At 43.5% G+C, this 25,440-nt stretch overlaps 1 protein-coding gene across 1 annotated transcript in view; it reads left to right on the forward strand.

Annotated features, from left to right (window-relative positions):
• BRIP1 (BRCA1 interacting DNA helicase 1) overlaps positions 1-25,440 on the forward strand; it is a 421,240-nt gene that overhangs the window by 133,686 nt on the left and 262,114 nt on the right. Inside the window, exon 7 of the mRNA XM_088446318.1 lies at positions 2,681-2,965. Coding sequence (XP_088302444.1) covers positions 2,681-2,965 — 285 coding nt within the window. The remainder of the gene's footprint in view (positions 1-2,680; positions 2,966-25,440) is intronic.

Here is a 25,440-nt window from a genome sequence, read left to right on the forward strand (position 1 = left end):
CGAAAGCACTCCAGGGCTTGCGGCAACGAGACCCTACCACAAGTGTCTCGTCGCAAGCCCGATGGTCGTGATGGTCTTGACCATCGCGACCATCTTTTTGGCCGCTCGCTATAGCTGTGGGTGGTCACCCACAGCTATGCGAGAGGCCAGGAGGCCGCTCTAAAAAAAGAGAATGACGGCCCTGATTTAGAGCGAGCGCTCTGTCAGAGCGTCCGGCTCTGAATCAGGGCCTCTGTTCAGTGATCATTTCTCCAACATGGAAAAGTCAGCGGGACCACCCGGAGGTGGTTCATAATTATATCTTAACCATAGTATTGATAATCCTACTAAGTTTATATAGAAAATAAAAATAATATGCAACAAATCATTGGTATTGGATGGTAATGTTTTACGGTCATTTGCTACTTGTTGCACATATTCACTAAATCCATACAATTCAGTTTTATTCTAAGTAACTATAAAAGAGAAGGGTGTGAGAAATTAAAATAAGAGATGGAGGGAAGTTAACAGGGCTACTCATGGCATTATGCTGAATGACTAGGGACATGGGGCCTGATTCAGAGCCGCTCGTACGCGGCTGCTCGTTCGTTCTGACCGATGTTCGCACATCTGCGCATGCATACGGATTGTAATACGCATGCGCGAACCAGTCAGTGCGGCCGAAAATCGTTTGTTCGCTATATAGCGAATGCCTGCTATCTTGAGTGACAGAAGGAGGCGTATGTGGGTGGTAACAGGGGAAGGTGCTTGAAAACGGGGGTGTGGAATTAGACCACAGGCGTGCTTAAAGGTCAAAACGGGCGTTTTAAGGGAGTGCATAATTAATACAGCAGCGTCATTGACCACATCACTTGTTTTTTTTTTACCCCGAACTGATCGCAAAATAGCGGTTGAAAAAACCAGCCACAAGAATAGCGAGCAGTTCATACGCTGTTCAATGTGCACGATTAATCTAATAAATAGCGGACATGACGTAGGATGCGAGCGGCCAGGGGGCGTATTTTTCAAAATTACAACCGCAAGTTTTGCTCGCTCGTTCAGACTTAGAGGCGTGAACAGACCGCAATTAGCGAACGGTTCATTTGAATAGCCACCCTATGTTTTAGAACGAACGACCGCAAATAGCGAGCGGCTCTGAATCAGGCCCATAGTTTGAACTATGGCAACTGAATACTGTACAAATCACAAGGCTCACAGTAAAACATTACAACTATTTCTAGAGCCAAAGCTGTCCTGGGTAAGATATGAAGTGAAAACATAAAAGATTTCAGTGTACTATATCTGTACTAATATAATAAGAACGTTGTGATTGTTTGTTCCAAGTTGGAACAATAGCTATTGAACAGATTGCATGCATCATTTTGTAGTGGAAACTCCTAGAATTAACCTGCACTTTGTTTCATTTCGATCTGTCTAATTAAAGCTGAAAAATAACAATCAATGCAAGAGATAGATGTGACACCATGCTTGCGGCCGGTAAGGGGTGGGGGTAGAGGCGCTTTGGGCCCGCGTCCACTTGAATAGGATAGGCTACATAACAGTCTGTGCACAGGGCACACAGGTTTATGTATCAAGCAGTGGAAAGCGTGGAGAAGTTGCCCATAGCAACCAATCGGCTCCTACCTATTATTTTATAGACTATACTTGATATATACTACTTCAAAGCCGATTGCTTGCAATGGGCAACTTCTCCACGCTTGTCACTGCTTGATATATAAACCCCACAGTGACACTGGTGTGAGTGGTGGGTGAAGGTGCTGCTGCCACCAGCCTGTATAGCGCTGCTAGTCAACTGGGCCACTCCCGCGACAGGGGCCCCCATGCAAAGTAATACAACTAGAAAATCTCAAATAAAAAAAATTGTTGGCAGTAGTGATTTCATTGTGGGCGATGCCGCGGGGGAACAGCTAGTAAATAAATAACAAGTGACAGTTTAATCACCTTATGAGTAGAAAAATAAAAACAATGTATATACGTTTTTTTCAGAGCTGTGTAAATACATCTTCAGTGAGGTTTTCTATGAACACATTTTGCACTAATAACAGAAAAAAACATAAACACAAAAGTGCATTACCATATATAAAACAACCAAAGAAAGTCAAAAGTGGTAAGAAAATGAGTGTTTAATGTGCCGATCACCTTCTTGATAAAGATATTTTGTATTGAAAGGCACTATCACTTTTGGATTTTTGGCATGTTTTATTATGGTAGTTCACTATTGTGTATATATTATTTCAGTTATTTGTGCAAAATGTATTCATAGACGATCTTGAGCATATATTTACACATCTCTGATAAAAGTAAATACTATTTTTTTTTTCTTCTTGTCCCGGATCAAATGTAGTTAGTTGTTTTTTTTTTTTTTAAATAAAGGATGCTTAAAGGATCATTTCCATGCTCCTCACAATCAAATCTTGGTGCCTGGGACACAGTGAAACAAGTGACTACAGTATATGGTCACTGCTAACTGGATCCTACTGGGTTTCTTTCAATTTACACACTCTCCTACTCTATTTTTACTTAAACACCACATATAATGGACATTGGTTGTTGTCCATTACTACTGGATATGATATGGTAAATGCTAGAACGTTTTATCCTTTTTTTGTTGAATAGAGATTACCTCTATTATATAAATGTAATGTTTAACACTGCTTTCTTCATCTGTTTGTCATTTCAGCACTGTGAACCTTGCAGTCTCTGCTTCTGTGGGTTTGCCAAGAACAAGGACAAAAATGATCAAAGTGGCAAAAAGAAGGAAAATGGAGACTGGCAGAGAGTGCCCAAAATATTTTTTGGTACCCGAACACACAAGCAAATTGCTCAGATTACCAGGGAACTACGAAGGACGGTATATTCAGGTGTACGGATGACTATTCTTTCTAGCAGAGATCACACCTGCGTTAACCCTGATGTTCACAGTAATAAGAATGAGAAGTGCAAAGAACTACTTGATGCAAAGGATGTAAGTTCATTGTTGGAGTTATATGTGTGCAATTAGGTGTTTAGGTGGGCAAGAAACAAGGGTCAGCTATCATGCACAGTAAAGAGTCATAAAGTCCTTGTTCAGTAGTGAATAAAAGCTAAGGTTGGTTATACGTTCTGACAAGCCAGCTGATAAGTGTAAAACACTGGGGAGAAAAATAAGAAGGATGAGTGCTGCAAGAAAATGACTGGCCCTATCACTTAAGCCCTGTACACACTAGACAATGTGTGTACGGAGCGATATTGGCAGCGGCTGACCCGTTGGGGTGCCGGCATCAGCAAGTGCATACACACTTGCTGATGGTGGCAACGACAATTGACGGTAAGGGGTGGGGGGCATTAAGCAGCATGACATAGTTAACGATAACGATATCCCCAGATTGAGCTGCATATACAGATGAATGGGGATATCGTTAACAACCCACGGGAGTGTGCATCGTCATAAACACTGTACGTTTTGAACAATATATCGTTCAACGATATAGTTATCGTTCGCATCGTTCATAAACATCGTCCAGTGTGTATGCGCCTTTACACTGATAGCTTCATAAGTGGCTGTGTGCTGAAGGATTTGTGATTAATTACAGGTGATTTCTGCCCAGGGGAGTGGACTGATTTTACTAGAGTTGTGTGCTGTTATAGAATGTGTGTGTTGCAATACGGTGGATTAGTGCCGAATTGCATGGACCAGGCGGAAGGGAGTTGGAGGATGTCAGTTAAAATAGCAGAGTGCAGTATATTTTTAATGCACAGTTACATATATGGTAAAACATCTTGTGTTAGTGGATTCATGGGCTACAGTGTAGACTTATTAGATATCAATGCAGGTTATTTCTGTGACCAATGCAGATTTTTTTTTGTGGTGACAACATACCATAATTTGCAAAACTTAAATATTTGGTTCAAAGCTCAACCTCCTCACATTTGCACCTTATCCACAATATCTAATTGTTAAAGAAAACGGAAAATTATATGTGCAGGGCTATGTAACTGCTTTGGGAAGGGGGGGGGGGGTCATTTACAGCTGGAGGTAAGTACATTTTACAACCCATCTCTTAGGCGGAGTAGCACACGTCCTCTTCAGCATGCTCACATAGGCTTTCTTTTGACAATCTTCCTGACATGCTTGTACAAAAGTAGGCAAGTGTGAATTAAACACCAGGAGGATGAGATAGGCCTCTAGTACCTTCTTTAAAAAGCCAAGGAGCGCCGACTTTAATAAGTCTGTTTTATCATGGAGATAATAGGTACTGTTGTTCCATGCATGTGACAAACCAGATGTGGATTTTAGAAATGGTCTTTAGACCCTGGGGCTACAAGGAGGAAGTTATTGAGTATATGCATTTGTTCTCAAAATAGAGAAATCTTGGGGCATGTCCATCGTATATGTAGGAAATATTTTCCTGTGGCCAGATTGAATAGGCTGTATACAAAGTGGGGTACAGTTTTCTTCATTTATCTTGAGCATTGAACCAATGATAGAGAAGCTTATAAGCCGTTTCTATGATTGTCAAAATTGAGGTAGAAGGTATTTGGTCCACAATCTCCTCTCAATAGACATTCATTGCAGGGGCCCAAGATCAACCTCTCATTTGGCTTTTTGACTTCTATGAGTTAAGGAAGTTATGTGCAAGGCCATAAAGGAGTACTATAATTTTAGTATAGGAAACCAAGTTAGATTGATAGGTGAATGAGGAGCAGAGTGACTCCAGAGTGAGAAAAGAGATAGGCCTTTGGACTTTGTTTTCAATGTTGCTTGTTTAATCCATGAAGGAGGGAAGATTGTTCCAAACAAATTTTGAGAACCCCTTTTGCATTCATATAAACATTGACTAAGGGACCGCTATTGGAAGGTTTTGGAAGTTGTCTCCCATATCCAAATATTCCGAAATACGTAATGTTCCGAATTACGGAATATTTTTAGTATGACTGAGAAAGTGAAAACTTTGCTTTCTGATGGTTCAATGTACACAAACTTTTTTTAAGGCACAAAATCATTAATATTCAGTATACAATAACCTTCAGGCTGTGTGTATAAGGTGTATATGAAACATACATTAATTTCATGTATGTACACAAACTTTTTTGATGCTCAAACTTATTAAAAATATCGTATAAAATGACCTGCAGGCTGTGTGTATAAGGTGTATATAGAACATAAATGCATTCTGTGTTTAGATTTGGGTCCCATACCCAAGATATTTCATTATAGTATTCAAATATTCCAAAATACGTAATATTCCGATATCCAAAATATCCCTGGTCCCAAGCATTTTGGATATGGGAGACTCAACCTGTAATAGAGTAATTCGGCCAATGGCCAGCTACAGTATAATCAGACATCTCCAGGAAGGGATATCTTTTATAATTTTATGGAGGAGTAGGGTATTGTTTTCCCAGTATAGCGACACATAGGTGTACGTTATATAAATTCCCAGATTATTTGCCCGTTTTTAGGTGCCACTGAAGGTTAAATAAGGAAGTTAGGAGTAATTTCTCCTGCGGATTGATGTGGAGACAGTGGCCCTCATTCAGACCCGGTCGCAAGCGCTGAGCGCTCGCAACCGGGTCGATGTTTAGGCCCTGCGCACGCGCAGCGGCCGCACTGCCCGTGCGCAAGCTTCGGGGCGGGAGAGAAATTCTCTCGCTTCGCAGCTCACTACAAAAGGGGTGGCTGTCGATGGTGATCGACAGCTCGACCAGTTTTGTAGGCGTGGTGGGGGGGTGGTTTCACAAAAGGAACGCCTGCCGTTTTGTGGGCAGCCGCACTGACATCAGCAGTGATGTCAGTGGGGAGCTTCCTGCTCGATCAGAGCAGGAAGCTCCCTGGGGCTTGCAGTTGCCGAGTGCCAACCTTAGGGTCTCGTCGCAAGCCCCGATGGTCGCGATGGTCTTGACCATTGTGATCATCAACCTGGTTGGTTGCTAAAGCTGTGGGTGGTAACCCACAGCTTAGCTAACGACCAGGAGGCCGCACTTCAAAAGAGAAGCGGCCGCCCTCATTCAGAGTGAGCGCTCGCTTCTTGCAACCGCCTCTGAATGAGGGCCAGTGTCTTTATGATTTTCATGTGCATTGTAGACCTTTCCTGAAAATGGGAGGCAAACTGTTTACCTGATAGGCAGATTCTTGGGCTTTTCAGCCTAGATTTTTTTGGAAAGGTGGTACCTGGTGGAGACTAAAGATTGCTGTTTCTATATTAAAGTGCTCCTTGGCATTATGTACAAATCTAAAAGTACAGTACCAATGTCTAGTCACACCTCTGTAATGCTGCTAACACTGTTCATTTTGGAAGTTAACAAGCCATTATTATTACGAATCAAATTTCTTACATCTATCTATCTATACATAGTATAAAATAAAGTCCCTGGTAGGCGTTCGTCTATCTGTTCGGCCTAATCTCGAGAAACACTGGATAGATTTTGATGCAGTATTCACCATTCTATAGAGAATTTGTCGAGGAAGCTTTAGCTGTATGAAACATTAATTTATGACAAAAGGGAGCCGAGCAGTGACTATTTTAGTGAAGCAAGTCAATAAAAAAATTGAGTTCCGAGTGCTTTCTTGACTAAAGGTGCCTAAACTGTTAGATATATCACAACGATGGACTTTGTTTTATACCATGTAGAGATTGATACGTATTATCTGGTTTCTCCAGAAAAATTTTTATGGAAGCCCTGTTTTATAATACAAAATTTCAGTTTTTCCCTTTTCAAACGAGTCTAATTCCCGGTAAGAGTCTGCTTTGGCATGATAATAAATAAAGCACAGGGACAGACACTTAACGTGGCTGGAGTTGAAATAAGTGGAGACTGTTTCTCTCATGGATAATTTTAGGTTGCCCTTTTGCGTGTCACATCAAAACTAAATCTTTTTGTGTTGACGTCAGGAGGAAAAACGACTAATGTCATCTACAAAGTAATCGCATAAGACCTTGGTTAAAAATTAAAAATTGCTCCTGTGCGAAGCTGGGGTGGGTCGCTAGTAGTAGATAAAACCAATATGTGTACGTCTGTACAGTTCAGTAAGGTTTGTTTATATTTTATTACTATATTTAGAGAAAATAATTTATTGTTAATTACATTTACATCACTTTTTAATTAAGAAAAAAAAAAACCTTAAAGTTTATTTTAATAAAAAAATATTAAGATTTCTGTATTGAGCAGAATGATGTGTTTCATATCCCACAGCTAACCAGTGGTGATACATACTGGGACAGTCTTTTTTAACAGAAGTGGCTTTACACTTAGTCGTTTCATTCCTGAAGGCTGGATATATCTAATTACCTTTGTTACATGGGTGTCTGGTAACCTCTTTGATGAAGGCTCTTGTGTCAATCCTAATACATTTTACATTTGTAAGCTCACCTGTTTAGAAATTTGTGCCGCCATCAAATAATAATTTGCACCTGTCCTGTACTTTCCTCCCTGTCTAATCTGCTTTCATACCAGCCACTTTATGCTGATTAGGTGGCAATAGAATGTCAGTCATATTCTAGCGCTGGGCATGTATCTTATACTTGATCTTACCAGTTGCTTTAATGCTTAAGGAGTTAAATAACAGGAAAACAAATGTAAATTATATATCACAGGTGCAGTATGTACCATATTACCTGAAAAAAATCTTCCTTCTACTACAGTTTTAGGACAGCCCAGCATATTATATTATACTAAAATAGAACTATGTGGAAATCCGAAATATTTTGTGACAAGTAATATTATGCCTTATGATTTTTGGATTAGTAGCACATGTAAATGTGTTAAACCGTATGTATGAATAGATTTAGATTAAAAAAGATTGTCATTAGCCCTTTACTCACATAAGTAAATCTGGTTGTATAATGTGTACGGTTGCAGTTTTTAGTTTATCGAAGTCTGAAGATTAAATTGTTCGTCTCTAAGTTTTCCTATTATTTTCTTACACATACTTTTTAGGATTAGTACTACTTTTGTCTGGTATGAGTACAGTGGGAATTTTAGCAAGCTAGGATAACCCTTGGTTTCCAATGCTCCCACTCTCAGCAAGTGGAGCACTTCAATTGTACCCAGCGTCTCCTCAGTTCCAATTACCTTCTGAGCATTTGGCTGTGTTACTACTATTCATTAGTTGCTTGGCTGGCAACATGTAAAAACCTTATCTAGTTACCCAATTATGTTATTAGTTCTGCTCAGCCTGGATAAAATTGTGCATCTGTTCTTTTATTACTATGGTGTCCGTTTATGTTTATTGTTTGTTGTAATTTTCATGTGTGTTCTTGCTATCGAGAGAAAACTTAAATAGCAGCAAATTGTACCACAACTTTTAAAAGTTTCACATAAATATTAATCAAATATGTTGCTTCTAAGTTGTGGTTATGAAAATATTTTTCCTCTAAATCTAACAGCGCTATCCTTTAATGATAGTCGGTTGTCCTGGAAATAATATATGTAGTATGGTCTGAGAAAGTTGTTATGCTTATTTGTAATTACTTGGATATATTGTAGGACAACCTGTAGCCAATCCGATATAAAAGATAATGTATCACCTATAGTTATGTAAATTATAAGCATATTATTTAAGTCACACAGTTATTTGACCATTATACAGGTTACAGATAATGGAAGTGACTTATTGAATAATATCAGAAACTTACAGTAGAGGTACATTCTATTGTATAATACAAACCTGTTTCTACTGAACACTGATGTGATGAAATCAGAACTCCCCCATTATACATATATTTCTTACCATTAGAATGTTTACAGCAGCAGGTGAAGTGTACAAATGGGTCTGCACAAGTGTGCTGCTGGTCTTGATTTGGTCATGTGTTGTGGTTTTCACTAGAGTTCAGCTTGGGGACCTATGTAGTTTGTATGTTCTCCACCTTTTGGATTTTTCTTGGTTACTCTTGTTTTCTACTGGTAAGTTATTAGGTTGTTTACTAAAATGCACCAGTGATGTGTATAAGGGAACTTTTGACTGTGAGCTTCAATAAGGCAGAGACTGTTGAAATTAAAAATATATTTACATATATGGAAAATTACATTAAGCAAACAGCATAACTGATTAATTACATTTCAGCAAACTGCAGCAGAAAAGTATTAAATGAGCTCTGGGTAAATGAGTCACTGGGTACCAAAATCTCTGTTCTTCAGTCTTTGTTGAGTGGTCCTCGTGACCATGGCTGAACTAATTTGCACCATCTCACAGGATAAATGCTTGAATGAGGCAGCCTGCACTTTGACTTTTTCTTATTAACCTGTGTTTGCTTCAAGTACTTCTTTGTGAACCACAGAACAATTTGCTGGAAACTACACCTCCAAATCTAAACCAGTCATAAAATACATACTATGAAACGCCAACCAACTGGCATCCAATTCTAAATTACTGTCATTAAGCAAGAAAAAAGGGCCACCAAAACATACAGAGTGCACAGTGTAAATACGAATTATTGGGGGCTTGGGGGCCTAATTGTGCTGAAGATCATCTTCCCACAGTCAATGTTTACAAAGAGAAACTAAATATATTGGGAAAAAGGTGAATGAGGCCCATTGGTAACTGGACGTGGCATCGACTGTGGGTTGTGGTATAAAATTGGGTATGCCAAAATAATCTTGCTGGAGGACAGCTTTGCCTTGTGTGCAATGTCTGGACAGGGAATGTGGTGTGGGGATGCTTTCTGGGATTGGGACCTAGTGTGGCTGTCATGACCAACACAGAAGACTTATCTGGTCTCCTCATTCGACAGAAGCCAGGATAAAGCAGTTTTATGTCTCTTGGTTAGGCTGCCCACTCCTGATCCTTGTCAGTCTAAGGATCTGAGAATGATTTGATCCACTGCTGGGTGTGCTGCCATCTTTTGCAGACTCTGGTCTTTACCATTACTCCCCTTCTTCGTTCCTGGTATTTCTCCTCTAACTCTCTCCACTGAATGTGTTATCAGCATCTTTTTGCTTTCCAACACTGATCTTCCCTACTTTGCCTCCGCCGCTGAACAGGTCAGCCAATCTGGAGTTGCTATTTACATAGTCACTGAAAGAGAACATGCTGATGACAAATCAAACTGCATTTGACTCTTCCATGGAGTGTTCTGTTTGGGCTGTTCTCCTGACAAAACCCATCCATCACTTCCTTTTATTTGGAGACCACAAGGTAATTGGCCATCCTCCTCTGCTCCTGGGCGATCTTCAATAAACAAAAAAACTACATGTTCCACAAGAGAATCAACACTGTGTAGCTTCCATTAGTACAAAATTATAGGAACAATTGACGACCTAGTAATCGAAGCTTGGTTCAGGCCAGAGGTGGGCAAAATGTGGCTCGCCAGGCAATTGGGTTTGGCCCTTTGCCTTTTATCTCGTTAATATGTATGCGACCTGCTGAGTGGATAACAAATATTTTTTGCGATTGGACCTTGACGGCTGGTGCGTCAGAAGACTATGGTCCAGTTATCGTCAACTGGTGTTTGAATGACAGTCTCTCTGTTCTGCCATCTCGCTGCTCCAAACTCCTGGAAGCTAATGTGTGAGATGGGAGAGTTGCAGAGTCCAGAGATCATCCTCCAAGAGAGGAGGTTGCTGGGGCAATTGGTGGAGGTATGTCCCCATATAAGTAGTCTCCAACTACCCGGGACCTTGAACTAGACAGCCTCCTTGGCTTGGGACCTAACAGTCAGCGCAGAATACTGAGAGGGCGTCAGTGCAGTGTGTAGTACTGAACTACAGAAATGATACTGTTCAGCTGTCCACAGACCAGCTTCAAATTGTAACCTCAATGTGCTGAAAAGGAATGTCACATCAGTTGAACATAAAAAATATATCTATCCATAATTATTGAATACAAATGAATACAGGTTACTGTAGACAGTACGTTGCAAATTCATATAGTATACACTAGATTGTGCTTTGCAAGTTGCCAAGTATACAAAAGTTTACACTTTTTTTTTTTAAACATATGTAATATGTTACTGACTCTTTTTGTATAGTCTTAGCAGATAAGGTCACTTTCCTTCTACCACTCGACATGTGATGTTCTTATGATCATTGATGCAGCTTATATGTTTGTTAGAATTACACAATATTTTATAGACTTTGCAATTTTTAGATCTTGGCGGATCATGTGAACTTATTGATTGTAAAAGAAACTATCAGCTGAGGTGTCTGACTTCAGGACTTTTATGTTACCCACGTAAGGTGAGAGACAAACGGAAGTAAAGCTTGATGGTGTATGATAACAGAATCGACAACTGTTCAGTGAGGTTGTATTACAGAGATGAGTGAAGAGCTTTTTATTTTTCTTATCAGCCTTCTCTTGAATAGGAGTACAGGTGGTTAGCAGGAACAGAGTAGCTCATCAGATAGCACCAAAATTGAATGGGAGGAAAGTACATTGGATACAGGACATAGGAGATGAAGGATATTTTTTCTGTGGAATATATGGATTTTCTGTTTATATGGATTGGGTCACTCTTCTGTGAAGGAAAGCATATCGCACAGTAAAGTACTTTTTACTCTTTTATTTAGAGTTATCATCTGAACATGAAGTTTTGTAAAGGGTATACAATAAGGAAATTTAGCCACCTGGCTAGAACTCTTTTCTAATGGAGTCCAATACCGGTGATGGTTTAGCTGTACCTGCAGCATGCAATAGTTCTTCCCGACTAACTACAACTAATGTATAGGACTGTTCTGACCTCTCTGTGCTTAAGTTGCGTTTTAAAATATGGTGCACACCTGGCCTGAAAGTTCCATTTTAATTTGTTTCAGAAAATAAGACTGACCTTGAAGAAATCCCTTCCCACAGCTGCAAGGTGCAATCACTTTGTTGGGGTCTTTACCAATTGTGTCCTTGTACAAAGGTTTCGCAAAAAGACCTTATCTGGTGTCTCATACACCATCAAAGTTGCTTTCTTTGCGCACAAGAACCTCAATGAAGAGTTTCTTATGCCACCTCCAATTCTTGTGAGGAATCTGGTGCTGCTCAACTCAAACCATCAACTCAGTGTTGTAGCAGTACAGTCTGTACACAGTGAGGTACCGGTTCACTTAACATCCACTACACATTCTTAATTTTCGTGTGTATAGGTCTGTATCAGGTAATGGCCTACTGACCTTGTAATCGAGGCTTGGTTCAGGCCAGAGGTGGGCAAAATGTGGCTTGCCAGGCAATTGGTTCGGCCCGTTGCCTTTTATCTCTCGTTAATTTGTATGCGGCCTGCTGAGTGGATAAAAAAATATTTTTTTCCTGATTGGACCTTGACGGCTGGTGCGTCAGAAGACTCTGGTCCTGTTATCGTCAACTGGTGTTTGAATGACAGTCTCTCTGTCCTGCCATCTCGCTGCTCCAAACTCCTGGAAGAGAGGAGGTTGCTGGGGCAATTGGTGGAGGTATGTTCCCATATAGGTAGTCTCCAACCTCCCGGGACTTTGCACTAGACAGCCTCCTTGGCTTGGGACCTAACAGGCAGCGTTGAATACTGAGAGGGCGTCAGTGCAGTGTGTAGTACTAAAGAAGTGAGAACCTAGAGGTGACCCCAAGGAGCTTGTCTCTCTGGTAATTACAAGTCAAATTCCCCTCCATGGACACTGAGGCCCCTAGTGTCAGATAATGATGACATAACATTCTAACTGTTATTCTGTTTTTTTTTACCTCATCCTTGGAGTCACTACCACCCAAGATTGCCACACACAGCACTAATCAGGGATTACGGCACTAACTAGGTCTTCATTCATGACCTCCCATTTTACTTCAAGTTGACAAATCTGTGTGACATACTTTGATTCTTATACAATCCTGACATTTAGAATCATGCAGAGAGCAAGAATCAAAAGGTGACACATTATTTTTTGGGTATTTTATTTCTCTTTTTATTTCATGAGACTAGATTTGGCATGTTGTATTTTAATTGTTATAGTCAGTAATGTGGATTATTGCGTAAATACGAAATATTCTGTTGTTAAATGGCCCCCCATCTGAAAAAATTTCTTCAGTCTCTATTGGAGTGTTACCTGTGTTTTGACCTTTTACTTTGCATGGTTTTGGATGACTATGCCTTTGGTTCCGGATGACTGCTCTATACTGGTAAATCTCTGGTCCCTTCCAAAGACTGAGCTCTACTCCCAAGTATGGCATAAACATCTTGCTCACTCTAACAGGCATGTCAATAAACATTTTATGTGGCCCTACAGTGTGGGTCCAAATACATATATTATGCAGCCCAGCCCGAAGCCTATCATTCAGCCATGCTGCTCTGCTCAGTCGACCTGGTTGCTGCTATCGGAGCTCATGTACAGACAGTAATTAGTTAGACAATGTCTAGATAGACAACAGATGTTAGACGGTTAATAGTTAGACCAGGATAAAAGTTCGACACAGACAAAAGTCAGACACACTAAAGTTAGACATGTAAAAAGTTTGACAGGTGCAAAAGGTCGACAGGGTCAAAAGGTCGACATGAAAATGATCGACACAAAATGGTCGACACATTTTTAAAAAAAATTAAGGTTAGGGTTAGGCACTTACTGGAGGGTTAGGGTTAGGCACTTACCCCAACGGTTAGGGTTAGGCATCAGGAGGGATGGTTAGGCACCATGGGGAGGGTTAGGGTGAAGATTAGGGCTAAAAAACAAAAATTGTCGACACATTTTTTTATTTCTTCTTTTTTTCAGATTAGGGTTAGGCACTTACTGGACGGTTAGGGTTAGGCACTTACCCAGACGGTTAAGGTTAGGCACCAGGAGGGAGGGTTAGGCACCATGAGGGAGGGTTAGGGTTAGGCACCAAGGGGAGGGTTAGGGTGAAGATTAGGGCTAAAAAAAAAAAAAAATTGGCGACCATTTTCATGTTGAACTTTTGACCTTGTCGACCTTTTGTGCCTGTCGAACTTTTTACATGTCTAACTTTAGTGTGTCTGACTTTTGTCTGTGTTGAACTTTTATCCTTTTCTAACTATTAACTGCATAACATCTGGTGTCTATCTAAATAATGACTGTCTCTCTCTTATATCACAACCACAGTGCGAATAATCATACACTCTTATCATGTGAGTCCATTATATGAGCACTTTACTCCATACAGATGTATCCTCATACATTCTTGCTGCTGTCGCGCCAAACAGCCCCTCTTGGTGCGCCATATCCGTGCGACTCAGCACCTACCGTCTTTTTCGCCCCAAAATGTCTTTGTTGCAGTGTGATGCGACTAGGATGCATCAGGATACTGTGCCGATTTAATTGAAAATGCAACACTTCTATATATGCAGGGATTAAAGTGGGCCGGAACAGGGCGGAACTGCGTTCCGTCACTTCTGTTTGGAGATTGAACCACTTTCACCTCCTCTGGCCCACCTGACCCAGGTGCCTTCGGGAGGCTCCATTTGCCGGGTGCCCGCTGAGATTTTGTTACCAGCGGGTGCCCGGCTCCTTCCCTGCAACACCAGCCGGAGGCTGGAGTTCACTCCTGAGCTCTGGCTTCCGGCTCCCGCAGCGTACACTATTGGAGAGACATCATGACGTCTTTCCCATTGTTCCCAGAAGCAGCTTGTCAGACGGCCACAGACGCAGGTGCGAGGCTTAAGGTAAGTATTGTTGTTGTTTTTTTTGTGTAGGCAGCACTACTACAGGGGGCATATTTACAGGCAGCATTACTACTGGGGGCTTTACTACAGGGGCACTACTACTGGGGGAATTGCATAGGGGGCACTGCATAAGGGTCACTACTATGGTGGCACTGCATAAGGGGCACAACTACTGTGGGCTTTGCATAAGGGGCACTTCCACTGTGGGCACTGTGTAAGGGGCACTAGTACCGGGGGCACTGTGTAAGGGGCACCACTCCTGGGGGCACTGCATAAGGGGCACTACCACTGTGGGCATTGCATAAGGGGCACCACTACCGGTGGCATTGTATAAGGGGCTCTACTACTGGGGGCATTTCATGAGGGTCACCACTACAGTGGGCATTGCATAAGGGGCACTACTGCTGTGGGCATTTTATAAGGGACACTACTACTGTGGGCATTGTGTTTATTTAGGGCACTACTACTGTGGGCATTGTGTATAAGGGGTTCTACTGTGTGTCATAACAGGAATAAAGGACACTACTATGTGGTGTAATGTGAATCAGGGGCACTATGTGCGGTGTAATGTGGATAAGATTGTGCTACTGTGTGGTGTAATTTGAATTGGGAATACTATTTTGTGACCACGCCCCCTTCTTTCTTCTTCAGTGTCCATAGGGTCCACAGCCAATACGTTGGGGTTTGAATCTCGGTCACCAAACAGTTAATACAAACGAGCTCTCTGCTCCCAGGATGCACCGGGTTCCTCCTCATATACCCCACCCGCTGCCTCAGGTAGCCAGTTCTTCCTGTTTGGTGTGTATACCACATAGACAGTGGGACTGCAGGAGCAGTCCTGCAGACGAGTATAACAAAAAAAAAAGAGAGTGTTTTACTCTCCATCTAGGCGGGTGGTCTGAGCTGTCCTGGAAGCAGCCTCGCGTCTGATTGGAGACGCACCGGCCACCCACTACAACTACCTCCTCCGGCGCCGCTAGCCTTGGCAGGTCCATGGCTAGGGCTCGGCAGGGGCTCTCATGCCCTGGACCGCATCCGGATCAAGGGGATGGCAGGTAAGCGAGTGGTCGCGGTGGCCGCTGATGCCGGGACCACGTGGCGGTTCGGCCTCCAGCGGTGAGACTGCCCGGAGGTCAGCTGCAGTCAGGGGCAGAACAGCCTGTCGCCTACACTAGACCACCGGGATATGATGTTCCTGACCAGCCGGGGCTTGTGGCGGCGGCCATTTCAGTTTACCGGGCAGGTCCAAGCAGCATAGGGGAGGTCCGCTTCCCCGACGGTCCCTTCCCCAATCCACACGCTAGTCCAGTCCTTTGGCGCAGCGTGGTGGGTTGCTCCTCCCAGCCTCCATATAGGGCAGCCAGCGTGTATGTCAGTTGCTCTCTGAACGCTGCTCCTTCAGGACGCTGGGCAGTCTCCCTGTATACCTTTCCTACTGCTGGTTCAGGTTTTACAGGGCTCTATCCTACTAAGCCTAGCGCTGATTATGGTAGTGAGAGCTCATATGCGTATGACTCACAGAAGTGTTTATGCATGACATGTGATTGTTGTCTGTGGATACTGTTTCTTATGTAAAAAGAACTGTAAATCCTGTAAACTGTCACTGTCTCTCCCCTTATCCCTTACTACAGGTGTGTGGGTTGAGAGTAGAAAATCAGCACATATACGCTCAGAATCTTGGCATAGTTGACATGTCTAAGGAGTCTGAGGTTCAGGTGGCGGGAGCCCCGTTGCTGATATCTTGTATAGCCTGCAAGGCAGGCTTATCCCTACAGGACTTTCTACAAAATGGGCATTGTGGGAACTGTTTTAGACAGCCTCCACACTAATTAAGTCTGCCTATTACAGGCCCTGAGCCCCTTTGCGCATCATTTTCTCAGGTTATGGCTCAGGTGGCGGAGCAGCTGGCTGCCCTGGCACCACCGGTTTGGGGTTAGGATGCATCTGCTGAGGCAATGCCCATGATGTGGCCGGCTTGGATGGACCCTGGTGCTGGTAAGGTTAGGGGTGCAGTGTGGGTGCAGCGCTGCCTATGTGAGTGCATGGATCAGGGTGAGGGTAGGGTGGAGAGGAACAGATTGCACTTACCTATAAAAAAGGATATGGTTCCAGAAAACTTCCTCCACGGGCTGGCTCCTCTGCTCCCAGCCGCTGTCTTCTCTCCTCTGGATCCTGGAATGCTGCTCTCTCACTCTCTGCAGCTGATCTTGTTCACCAGAAGGTGTCTTTGCCAGCAGTAAATTGATCAGATCAAAATGGTGGGTTGACAACTCCCAGACAGACCTTGTATATGCAGGAGAAAAGAAAAGCGTGCCAAACAGCCGATAAGGTTCCGCCCACGGCGAATTCCCCACCTCCCACATCGCGCTATTGGCTCGTTTTTGCCTATGTGGGCTTTTTGCTGTATTTAAATTAGAATTGGGGCAATATCTGAGAAGGCAAAACGATTTAAAAGATGCGAAAACGGAATTTCGCCATCATCGGCGAAATTATCGCTGCTAATTGAATATAGACCTTAAACGCACACATACACAAGTGTCACATATCAAATTAATCAGCGGAGTCTCCTGGTGCGTCCTAGTTACATTTCTTTTCGACTAAGATGCATTTTTTGGTGAAAAAGACACCCAGCGCTAATAGTCGCATGGGACCTGGTGGCTCATTCCTGCCAGGCATCTCGTGCCGCATTGTGTATTGAGGCTAGATGTATGAGGACACACCTGTATGCCCTCCATACAATTATTTACCCAGACAACCTCATTCTCACCATACTATGCCTTGTATTTAGCACAATAGCCTTAGGCCATCTACAGCCTAATGTCCACCATACACAACTTATATCCTTTATAGACAACCACAACATAGCAATCTCATGCCTAGTATACACAGATTTCTGGTCTGCATAATAGCCTTATACCTACCTACAATATGCCCACCATACATATTCAGCCTTGTACCCTCCACAGTCCTATGCCGACCTAATTTCAGTCATCGACAGTACCATGATTTTATCAATTGAAGATTCAGCTGTTTCATATTCAGACTGCTGCAGGTTTCCATCTGTAAATACAGCAAATGGTTTCAGACACCTGAAACAGATCTTTCAGCCTCACTCTTAAGCTAGGTACACACCTATACAATCGCCGGGCCGTTAGTTCGATTTCTAGATGTTCGTTCGATATCAAAAGAGTGCACGCTCGATCATGTTTTGTCGAAAGAAAACTGGTCGGATCGGAGGATCGCAGCTTCTGTTCAGTTTAATTTTCATCCGATTCGACAGGGCCTGGTTGGACCAAAAGTGCTGTGTGTATGCACCTTCCACCGTTCCTGCGTTCTTACGATTGTTCATCAAACCAGGGGCCGCCTCTCTAAGTGTGCATAAGTAAACTCAGTTCAGGAATCATTCTGTATGTCACGCTCCTCTTCATTTAAATATTCGCCATTTTTTTGTTTGTTCTGCACTGCTGCATACATCCTTTTATTTTTTGCAAGAATAAAGGGGTAGTATTTTAATGTGGGGCACTCAAATAAGCAGTATCTCCTAAAATGTAATATTTAGTACATTAATTAAAAGTGAATTTTAAAAACAGAATGTGAAGCGATATGTAACAATGTTCGCTTTTAATTAATGTAATAAAGGTTACATTTTAGGAAATACTGCTTATTTGAGTGCCCCAAATTAGAAAACTACCCTTTTTTTCTTGCATGCGATATTTTATTCTAGGGTGCACTTCGCACCTGAAATTAATATATATCAATTAGACCATATGTATGGGTGCAGTATATAATAATATGTAAAGAATTTAATAGATTTTGTTCGTGTACTAAATCCCCCTTTTCTTGGCAATCCTTTTACCTTTGCCCCACCACCTATATTGCAAGGCTTGGCTTGCTGGTGTGTGTAGTTCCACAACTTGCTGGGGTGTGTAATAATACAAATGATAGTGGACACAAGCATACATCCTTTGCCTTACAACTTTTACCCTCCACCTATACTGCAGGGGACATAGAATGCAGGCGCATACTATAGATACTAAGAGCAATGATCGACAAAAAAATTCTGATACACTCCATGTTAATTGTAGAGTTTGTGAGGTTCTTAGTACATGTTTGGCCAAAAATGTTTGCCCATCCACCTCATCAAGGTGAACCCCATAAGATGGGTCCCTAACATCCCTAATACTAACACATTACGTTACATTTATCTAGGACTTACCTGTAATAGTGCCCATTCTAATATGTAGACAGAAATGTAGAAACCTGGGCTGATTCTGCAAGGAAGGGCTTGCTGTGTAGTTCCACAACTTGGTAGGGTGTGTAGTGGTAATGCAATTGATAGTTGACACTAGCATACATCCTTTACCTTAAAACCTTTACCCGCCATATACTGTATACTCCGAGTCTATTTTCCATTTCGTTATAAACTATATCAGGGCTTGATGGCATGTGTAGTTCCACAAGTTGCTGGGATGTGTAGTAATGCAATTGATAGTGGACACAAGCATACATTCTTTACCATAAAGCCTTTACCCACCATATACAGGTAGATGTCATCAGGAGTCAGGCCGCAGCAAGTAGCGGATCACTGAGGTCATGAGTTGCCAAATCCTGGAGTCCGCAAACAGGCTCATGGCATTGGATGAGAACGAGCATGACCATCTGGCAAGCTCCTATGCAAAAAAAAATGGGGGACCTTGACAGTGCGACCCATTACAAGGTGGAGAGCATTATTAATGAGACCTTTAACAGGGCAAATATTGGAACACTTTCCCAGCATACCCGACGGACAGATGACACCCCCCCATGCTCTACCCCTCTGAGTTCAGGCCAATCTACCCTGCCCCGCTGCACCCATCACATGCACCTGGTTATGTACCCCGGGCCTATCCTCAGCATGGACACTATGACATGCAGCAAACATCACTGCCTGTGCTACTGCAACCTCACCCTCCACCACCTACTGTGGCAGCGGGAAATGCCAATTCCACTAGTACGGCAATACATTCCACTATCAAAATATTTAGAGTTGATGATGTATTTTTGTATATATAGGTTTTGCAGTTGTTAAATTTGCACTTTTATACTTTTACTTAAAGCTACGTAGTGTTTATATTTAAAAATAATAGTGCAAACAGCACTGCCTGTGCTACCGCAACCTCACCCTCCACCACCTACTGTGGCAGCGGGAAATGCCAATTCCACTAGTACGGCAAGAACCCGTCTCCTTCCTAAACCTCTACCCATTATACATTCCACTATCAAAATATTTAGAGTTCATGATGTATTTTTGTATATATAGGTTTTGCAGTTGTTAAATTTGCACTTTTATACTTTTACTTAAAGCTACATAGTGTTTATATTTAAAAATAATAGTGTGTGTATGTATATATATATATATATATATATATTAGGGGTGTGCACCGGCCACTTTTCGTGTTTTGGTTTTGGATCTGGATCTTTCTTCGTGTTTTGGATCTGGATTGGTTTTGCCAAAACCACCCTTCCGTGTTTTGGGTTCTGGGTTTTGTGTTTTGGATCTGTATTTTTTTTTAAAAAAGCATAAAAACAGCTAAAATCACAGAATTTGTAGGTTTTTCTGCTCCTATGCTATTATTAACCTCAATAACCTTAATTTCCACTCATTTCCAGTCTATTCTGAACACCTCACACCTCACAATAGTGTTTTTATGTCCAAAACGTTGCACCGAGGTAGCTGGATGACTATGCTAAGCGACACGAGTGGGCGGCACAAACACGTGACCCATCTAGGCGTGAAACTGCAGTGGCAGACAGGATGGCAGTTTGAAAAACTAGGCCCCAAACTGTACATAATGCAAAGAAAAAAAAGAGGTGCAAGATGGAATTGTCCTTGGGCCCTCCCACCCACCCTTATGTTGTATAAACAGGACATGCACACTTTAACAAACCAATCATTTCAGCGCCAGGGTCTGCCACACAACTGTGGCTGAAATGATTGATTCGTTTGGGCCCCCACAAAACAAGCTGGCAATTAATGTGTCCCTGCACAAACTGGCTCTATGGAGGCAAGATGTCATCCTCATCCTCCTCATCCACCGATTCCTCACCCTCTTCAGTGTGTACATCCTCATCCTCACAAAGTATTAACTCGTCCCCACTTGAATCCACCACCACAGGTCCCTCTGTACCTTCTGGAGGCTGGTCTCCCTGGAAGAGCTGATAATTCATTTTGATGAACATCATCTTCTCCACATTCTGTGGAAGCAACCTCCTACGCCTTTCGCTGACAAGGTTCCTGGCTGCACTAAACACTCTTTCGGAGTACACACTGGAGGGGGGGCAACTCAGGTAAAATAGAGCCAGTTTGTACAGGGGCCTCCAAATTGCCTCTTTTTCCTGCCAGTACAGGTATGGACTGTCTGCCATGCCTACTTGGATGCTGTCACCGATGTAATCCTCCACCATTCTGTCAATGGTGACAGTATCATATGCAGTGACAGTAGACATGTCAGAAATTGTTGCCAGGTCCTTCAGTCCGGACCAGATGTCCAAACTTGGTCCTGCCTGCCCTGCATCACCGCCAGCGGGTTGCTTAGGATACCTAAGTTTTTTCCTGGCAGCCCCAGTTGCAGGAGAAAATGAAGAAGGAGCCGTTGACGTGTCACGTTCCGCTTCAGCTGACAGTGTGTTCACCAGCAGGTCTTTGCACCTCTGCAGGCTTGTGTCGGCCGGAAAGAGAGACACCACATAGGCTTTAAACCTAGGATCGAGCACGGTGGCCAAAACGTAGTGGTCTGATTTCAACAGATTGACCACCCTGGAATCCTGGCAAAGCGAATGAAGGGCTTCATCCACAAGTCCCACATGCCGAGCGGAATCGCTCCGTCTTAGCTCCTCCTTCACTTTCTCCAGCTGCTTCTGCAAAAGCCTGATGAGGGGAATGACCTGACTCAAGCTGGCAGTGTCTGAACTGACTTCACGTGTGGCAAGTTCGAAGGGCTGGAGAACCTTGCACAACACGGAAATCATTCTCCACTGCGCTTGAGTCAGGTGCATACCCCCTCCTTTGCCTATGTCATAGGTGGATGTATAGGCTTGTATGGCCTTTTGCTGCTCCTCCATCCTCTGAAGCATATAGAGGGTTGAGTTCCACCGCGTCACAACCTCTTGCTTCAGGTGATGGCGGGGCAGGTTCAAGAGTGTTTGCTGGCGTTCCAGTCTTCGGCACGCAGTCGCTGAATGGCGAAAGTGGCCAGAAATTTTTCGGGCCACCCAAAGCGTCTCCTGCACGCCCCTGTCGCTTTTCAGAAAATTCTGCACCACCAAGTTTATTGTGTGAGCAAAACATGGGACGTGCTGGAATTTGCCCAGATGTAATGCCCGCACAATATTGGTGGCGTTGTCAGATATCACAAATCCCCAGGAGAGTCTAAGTGGGGTAAGCCACTGGGCGATGATTTCCCTCAGTTTCTCTAAGAGGTTGTCGGCGGTGTGCCTCTTACTGAAACCGGTGATACACAGCGTAGCCTGCCTTGTAACGAGCTGGCATTTCTGAGATGCTGCTACTGGTGACGCTGCTGCTGTTGCTGCGTAAGGTGATACATCTACCCAGTGGGCTGTCACAGTCATATAGTCCTTAGTCTGCCCTGTTCCACTTGTCCACATGTCCGTGGTTAAGTGGACATTGTGTACAACGGCATTTTTCAGGACACTGAGGACACTTTTTCTGACGTTTCTGTACAGTCTCGGTATCGCCTGCCTAGTGAAGTGGAATCTAGACGGGATTTGGAACCGGGGACACACTACCTCCATCAATTGTCTAAATCCCACTGCACTAATGGCGGATACCGGACGCACGTCTAACACCAACATAGCAGTCAAGGCCTCAGTTATACGTTTTGCTTCAGGATGACTGCTGTCGTACTTCATCCTCCTCGCTAAGGACTGTTGGAGGGTCAATTGTTTAGTAAAAGTAGTGGTGTTCCTACTTCCTCTCTGGGATGATGAACGACTCCCAGCAGCAGCAACAGCAGCAGCGGCAGCAGTAGGCGTAGCAATGCAGGATCCTCCAGAGGAATCCCGGATAGGAGAGTCAGTCATGCCAGTGACATGGCCTGCAGGACTACTTCCGATCCTGACTAAGGAGGAAATTGACGAGGAGGGAGTTGACGGTGTGGTTTGCAGGCGCTTGGATACAACAGGACAACGGGATTTAGGTGTCCCTGGACTGCTTACGGTCTTAGCCAAAGTTTCTGAACTTGACAGTAACTTTTTATGAACGCGCTGCAGGTGCCGTATAAGGGAGGATGTTCCTAGGTGGTTGACGTCCCTACCCCTACTTATTTCACCTTTACATATGGTACATATGGCAAGACAGTTGTTGTCCGGATTTGGATAGAAATATTGCCAGACCAAAGAGGTGGAATGTTTGGTCTTCTGCCCAGGCATGACCGTGATGGGCTTTTTCATCCCACGGACAACAACTGTCTCCCCCGGAGCCTGATTTAAACAAACCACATCACCATCAGAATCCTCCTCGCCAACTTCCTCCTCAGCGCCAGCTACACCAGTATCCTCATCCTGTTGTACTTCAACAGTGACATCTTCAATTTGCATATCAGCAAGTGGACTGTGGGTGCTCCTTTCAGCACTTGCAGGGGGCGTGCAAATGGTGGAAAGAGCCACCTCTTCCCGTCCAGTGCTGGGAAGGTCAGGCATCGCAACCACCACCACACTTGGACTCTCCTTGGGGATTTGTGATATCTTCTTAGAAAGCACAGTTCTTCGCTGTGCTTTTGCCAGCTTAACTCTTTTGATTTTTTTAGTGGGAGGAGGGCTTCCATCGTCATGTGAAGCTGAACCACTAGTCATGAACATACTAGGGATCGACCTTAGCCGTTCCTTGCCACTCCGTGTCGTAAATGGCATATTGGCAAGTTTACGTTTCTCTTCAGCTGATTTAAATGTCTTTTTCAAGGTCATTTTCCTGAACTTTGCCATTTGGGATTGTATGTGCCCTCTACTATGACATTGGGCATCGGCCTTGGCAGACGACGTTGATGGCATGTTATCGTCTATGTCATGACTAGTGGCAGCAGCTTCAGCACTAGGAGGAAGTGGTTCTTGATCTTTCTCTATTTTATTTTTATCGGAGAAAGTTTGGTCCTCCATTTATGTTATATCGATTTGATATATACGTGCGGCTAAACACAGAAAATAATTTTTTTTTTGGTTTGGACTGGAGTGTACTTTGTGGGTTACAGCACCCTTTAACGGTCAAGCCAGCCGGCCCTTTACTTATGACACAGGCGCACGCTTGGCACTACTTTGTTGATGCACGTGCGGCTACTGCGCACACAATTCACAAACACAGAAAATAATTTTTTTTTGGTTTGGACTGGAGTGTACTTTCGGGGGTTACAGCACCCTTTAACGGTCAAGCCAGCCGGCCCTTTACTTATGACACAGGCGAACGCTTGGCACTACTTTGTTGATGCACGTGCGGCTACTGCGCACACAATTCACAAACACAGAAAATAATTTTTTTTTGGTTTGGACTGGAGTGTACTTTCGGGGGTTACAGCACCCTTAACGGTCAAGCCAGCCGGCCCTTTACTTATGACACAGGCGCACGCTTGGCACTACTTTGTTGATGCACGTGCGGCTACTGCGCACACAATTCACAAACACAGAAAATAATTTTTTTTTGGTTTGGACTGGAGTGTACTTTCGGGGGTTACAGCACCCTTAACGGTCAAGCCAGCCGGCCCTTTACTTATGACACAGGCGCACGCTTGGCACTACTTTGTTGATGCACGTGCGGCTACTGCGCACACAATTCACAAACACAGAAAATAATTTTTTTTTTGGTTTGGACTGGAGTGTACTTTCGGGGGTTACAGCACCCTTAACGGTCAAGCCAGCCGGCCCTTTACTTATGACACAGGTGCACGCTTGGCACTACTTTGTTGATGCACGTGCGGCTACTGCGCACACAATTCACAAACACAGAAAATAATTTTTTTTTGGTTTGGACTGGAGTGTACTTTCGGGGGTTACAGCACCCTTTAACGGTCAAGCCAGCCGGCCCTTTACTTATGACACAGGCGCACGCTTGGCACTACTTTGTTGATGCACGTGCGGCTACTGCGCACACAATTCACAAACACAGAAAATAATTTTTTTTTGGTTTGGACTGGAGTGTACTTCGGGGGTTACAGCACCCTTTAACGGTCAAGCCAGCCGGCCCTTTACTTATGACACAGGCGCACGCTTGGCACTACTTTGTTGATGCACGTGCGGCTACTGCGCACACAATTCACAAACACAGAAAATAATTTTTTTTTTGGTTTGGACTGGAGTGTACTTTCGGGGGTTACAGCACCCTTAACGGTCAAGCCAGCCGGCCTTTTACTTATGACACAGGTGCACGCTTGGCACTACTTTGTTGATGCACGTGCGGCTACTGCGCACACAATTCACAAACACAGAAAATAATTTTTTTTTTGGTTTGGACTGGAGTGTACTTTCGGGGGTTACAGCACCCTTAACGGTCAAGCCAGCCAGCCCTTTACTTATGACACAGGCGCACGCTTGGCACTACTTTGTTGATGCACGTGCGGCTACTGCGCACACAATTCACAAACACAGAAAATAATTTTTTTTTGGTTTGGACTGGAGTGTACTTTCGGGGGTTACAGCACCCTTTAACGGTCAAGCCAGCCGGCCCTTTACTTATGACACAGGCGCACGCTTGGCACTACTTTGTTGATGCACGTGCGGCTACTGCGCACACAATTCACAAACACAGAAAATATATTATTTTTTTAGCACTTGGGGGGAGCACCCCTGATGGACAGAGCACCCCCTGGACAACACTACAGCACTCCTTTAGGACTGGGACACTGCACAGGACTTTGGAGTG

The sequence above is a fragment of the Taudactylus pleione genome, unplaced genomic scaffold (genome assembly GCF_031769625.1).
Source record: "Taudactylus pleione unplaced genomic scaffold, aTauple2 ptg000397bl, whole genome shotgun sequence".
NCBI lineage: Eukaryota > Metazoa > Chordata > Amphibia > Anura > Myobatrachidae > Taudactylus > Taudactylus pleione.